Source organism: Octopus bimaculoides, chromosome 13 (assembly GCF_001194135.2).
Source record: "Octopus bimaculoides isolate UCB-OBI-ISO-001 chromosome 13, ASM119413v2, whole genome shotgun sequence".
NCBI classification, from domain to species: domain Eukaryota; kingdom Metazoa; phylum Mollusca; class Cephalopoda; order Octopoda; family Octopodidae; genus Octopus; species Octopus bimaculoides.
The window spans coordinates 10,322,023-10,325,724 of record NC_068993.1 but is presented as its reverse complement, the minus strand read 5'-3'; the positions used below and the strand labels follow the sequence as shown (position 1 = coordinate 10,325,724).

The window sequence follows — 3,702 nt, the reverse complement described above, 5'->3', positions numbered from 1 at the left end:
CTTTCCATGCTAGCATGGGTTGGACGATTTGACTGAGGACTGGTGAACCGGATGGGCACACCAGGCTCCAATCTGATTTGGCAGATTATATATATATATATATATATAAAAGAGATATTGTACATATGCTATTAGGACGACACAACAAATAAATAGATCTTATAATACAGCAGTAAGACAGGCAGACACACAGAGACAGAAAAAAATTCACAGCAATATTGAGAGGGATTCCATTTTACCACAAAGGAACTGGAATTATGACAGACTAAACTAAACCAGTACCTTAATGCCACAAAGACTGACAAACAAAAAAAGATAATGAAATATAAGATTTTTAAGTAATTCTGATGACTTACCTCACAGGTTGAACAAAGTCACAACGAGACTCGCGTACACTACACACATAAAAACTCCTTTTGAAATTAGGGCCAGGTTTCCCTCCGGTTTTCAAGTAACATTCTTTTTCTGCATATATTAAAAGGAAATTGAAAAGAGAGAGAGAGAGATTAGTGATGGATTATCAATACTTTATAAGCTTTCTGTTAGTACACCAGACTATCAATATTGTTCAGGTTAGTAAAGAACTCCACATATTCTTGTGGCAGGGTCCGGGGTTATAGTTCATCACCATTCTATATTGTAAATCCATCATTGTGCTCCAGTTACACTGGTTTTTACACAGAGTGATATGCAAAACAAGGCAAAGTTAAATCTAATACAATAAAGAAAAATATGTAATGACCATTATGTATGCCTTGTCTTTATATATATATATATATATATATACACACACATACATACATGTATATATATAAACACACACACACATATACTCTTTTCTCTTTTACTTGTTTCAGTCATTTGACTGCGGCCATGCTGGAGCACTGCCTTTAGTCGAGCAAATCAACCCCGGGACTTATTCTTTGTACATACATACACACACACACACACACACATATATATATATATATATATACACACGGATATATGCATATATTTTTACACGCACACACACACACATATACGAGTGTGTGTGTGACTATATTTTACACACCTGTCGTATACGTCGGTTTTGTTTTTTTCACTTTAAAGGTGGATTAATCCCAACAAAATAACATAACTACCTTTAAAGTGAAAAAAACAAAATCGACGTATACGACAGGTATGTAAAATATATTTGTGTACTTTTTCTGTTTATTCTTAATCTTCGTGTTTTTGCAAGATTGAAAAAAAAGTTTCGGAAAGCTAACATTTTTAAATTCTTCGGGAAGCGACACTGTGATAGTTTCTCTATTTAACCGTGCGTGTATATTCCTATTTTTGCTCCTGTTCTCTTCTACTTCTCTACTAGAAACGTTTACTTTGGAATTTACTTCTATTGAGAAAAAGAAATCGTGTGCATGTTATTTTTAACGAAAGTTTTCTTATGACGGCTTCTCTTCACTGTCTAGAAATCTACGGATGCACATACGCACATAATAGAGAAAAATGAAACAAATATGGACGACTTGCTCCGAAACACCACCGAGTGGGGGAACGCTTCTCAAAAATAACCTGCACTTGTTTCCTTCAAAATTCCTACATGCTCGAAATGTACATACATCAAGGTATATTTGTAGAAAATTTCACGAAAAAATATTAATTTTCCTGGAAGTTAAGAAGAATTTAAGTGGACTCTGTTGGAATTTCCGAAAATTGTAGCCCACCACCATTCTAAAACACTTTCACCGGAAAGTTTTGTATATTCGGATTCTACATAGTAAATACTATATGCATAGAAAATTTCATTAAAAAATATTCATTTTTCTGAAAGTTATGACCTCCCAAAGTCTGGGGGGTAAAACCCTGTAGTTATGCCAAATATTTTATGTCTCTAGTTTGATTCGCCGTATTATTGTTTTAAAATTGTTTGTCAATTATATTTGTCGCGCTAAGACAGACATAAAACATCGATAGGTCAGTATTATATGCTTATATTTAAGGGATACAAGCGTGAGTTTGGTCTACTAATCTCCAATATCCCAAAATATTTCATTACCATTCCTTATATATATATATATATAACCAAGTAAAGTTGTAAGGTATATATATATATATATATATATATATATATATATATATACACACACACACGAAATTAACTACGCACTTGTTTATACCGAAAAACAAAAAGTGAAAGTGAATGGGAAAACGCACTTGAAAAATGATACATAGCTTTCAAAATACTTGTAAAATTAATTAAAATGTCAAATGTCTATTATAGAAATATTTAAAATACTTTTAAAACTTACTGTGTCCAGAACATAAGACTGGTTCCATATTTTGTTATGAAGAGACGGAGCGATATTTAAATTCCCGCACCGAGGGAAAGTGCTTCTTCGATGAACAAGGGCAGATAACTCGCAATTTATTTATTCATATAGATAGATAGATAGATATTTATATAAGGGCATTGCTACAGAATAATGCCACACACTAGACTTCCTAAATAAGCACATTTTACTACCGAATGCGAGGTAGTAAAATGTGTTTATTTGGGAAGTCTAGTGTGTGGCATTATTCTGTAGTAATGCCCATATATAAATATAAACGAATAATTATATTCTTGGGAATAGAAATTTCCCTTATGAATTTTTTGCACACTAGCTTCCTGATAAAATTCTTGTAAAAGATTTTTATTCCATTATTGAATTTATTAATTAGATAGATAGATGGCCAGTCATAACTTTTAACTGAATAAATATATATATATTACTGCTCTTATGCTTTTAAGTATGCTTCTTTTTCTGATATTTTGTATGGATATGGAACAAACTATCTGCATCAGTTGTTAGTTGCCGAGACATTGCATCCTTCTTGAAATTCGCCAATACTACACCTGATATCCTCGCATGTACACGTATATCATGACTCTGATTTTTTTATTGCCCACTAGAGGCAAACATAGAGGGGACAATACAAAGACGTGGGGACACAAAAAAAATGAGAAAAAGCGTATGACAAAACATGAAAATAAAGTTATTCGCCCCACTCCAAGCAACTTCACTGAGAATGTCTACTTTGAGCACTTCCTTTTAGAATGTCTATTTTGCTATTTTTTGTGAGATCCGTATCTAATATGTCTTCAGGCAAATTGCTTATGTTTTATGTTCACCTTCCACACCGTGAACCCACCTTTATATCTTTCCACTCTTTCCTTTTGCTTTTCTGACATTAACAAGCATGCGTGCCACCCATTAACGTTCACATCTCCCTCTAAATCAACCAATACTCACTGCTTCTGTTCCTCACTTGCACCTTTCGATCAACATACACGCAAAACTTTCTTCCTTGGCTGGGGGAGGGGGAGTTTGGGGGGTTCCTGTGTGTCAGCGTTTTTCTTTTTTTGCTTTTGTGTCGGAGGGGAGTAGGTCACTCTGGTGTCAGTGGAGGAGGGGAGGTTGAAAAGGTGTGGGGTTTTACCTGTTTGATTCGCTTTCTTCCTTTTTCTTCTATTCTCCACAACTTTCCATGATACATCATCTTTTACCTCTTCTGTTGGTACATCCTTCTCTGCTGGCTCTTGTGTTCTCTCTTGGTTGGTGAAGAGCAGTCCACTCTAATGTGGCCCTTTTGGCCACATCTGAAGCATCGAGGGATTCTGTCCTCTACCCTAACTCTTAATACCATATCTCCAACAGTTATTGTCTCCACCATTTTTTT

General features: G+C 34.6%; 1 protein-coding gene across 1 annotated transcript in view; it reads right to left on the bottom strand.

Annotated features, from left to right (window-relative positions):
- LOC106874552 (transcription termination factor 2) overlaps positions 1–2,391 on the bottom strand; it is a 34,216-nt gene extending 31,825 nt beyond the window's left edge. The window contains exons 1-2 of the mRNA XM_014922324.2: positions 2,292–2,391; positions 357–465 (exon numbers count right to left, since the gene is read on the bottom strand). Of these exons, the coding sequence (XP_014777810.1) occupies positions 357–465; positions 2,292–2,319 (137 nt within the window). The 5' untranslated portion in view covers positions 2,320–2,391. The remainder of the gene's footprint in view (positions 1–356; positions 466–2,291) is intronic.
- Between the last annotated feature and the right edge of the window lie 1,311 nt (positions 2,392–3,702).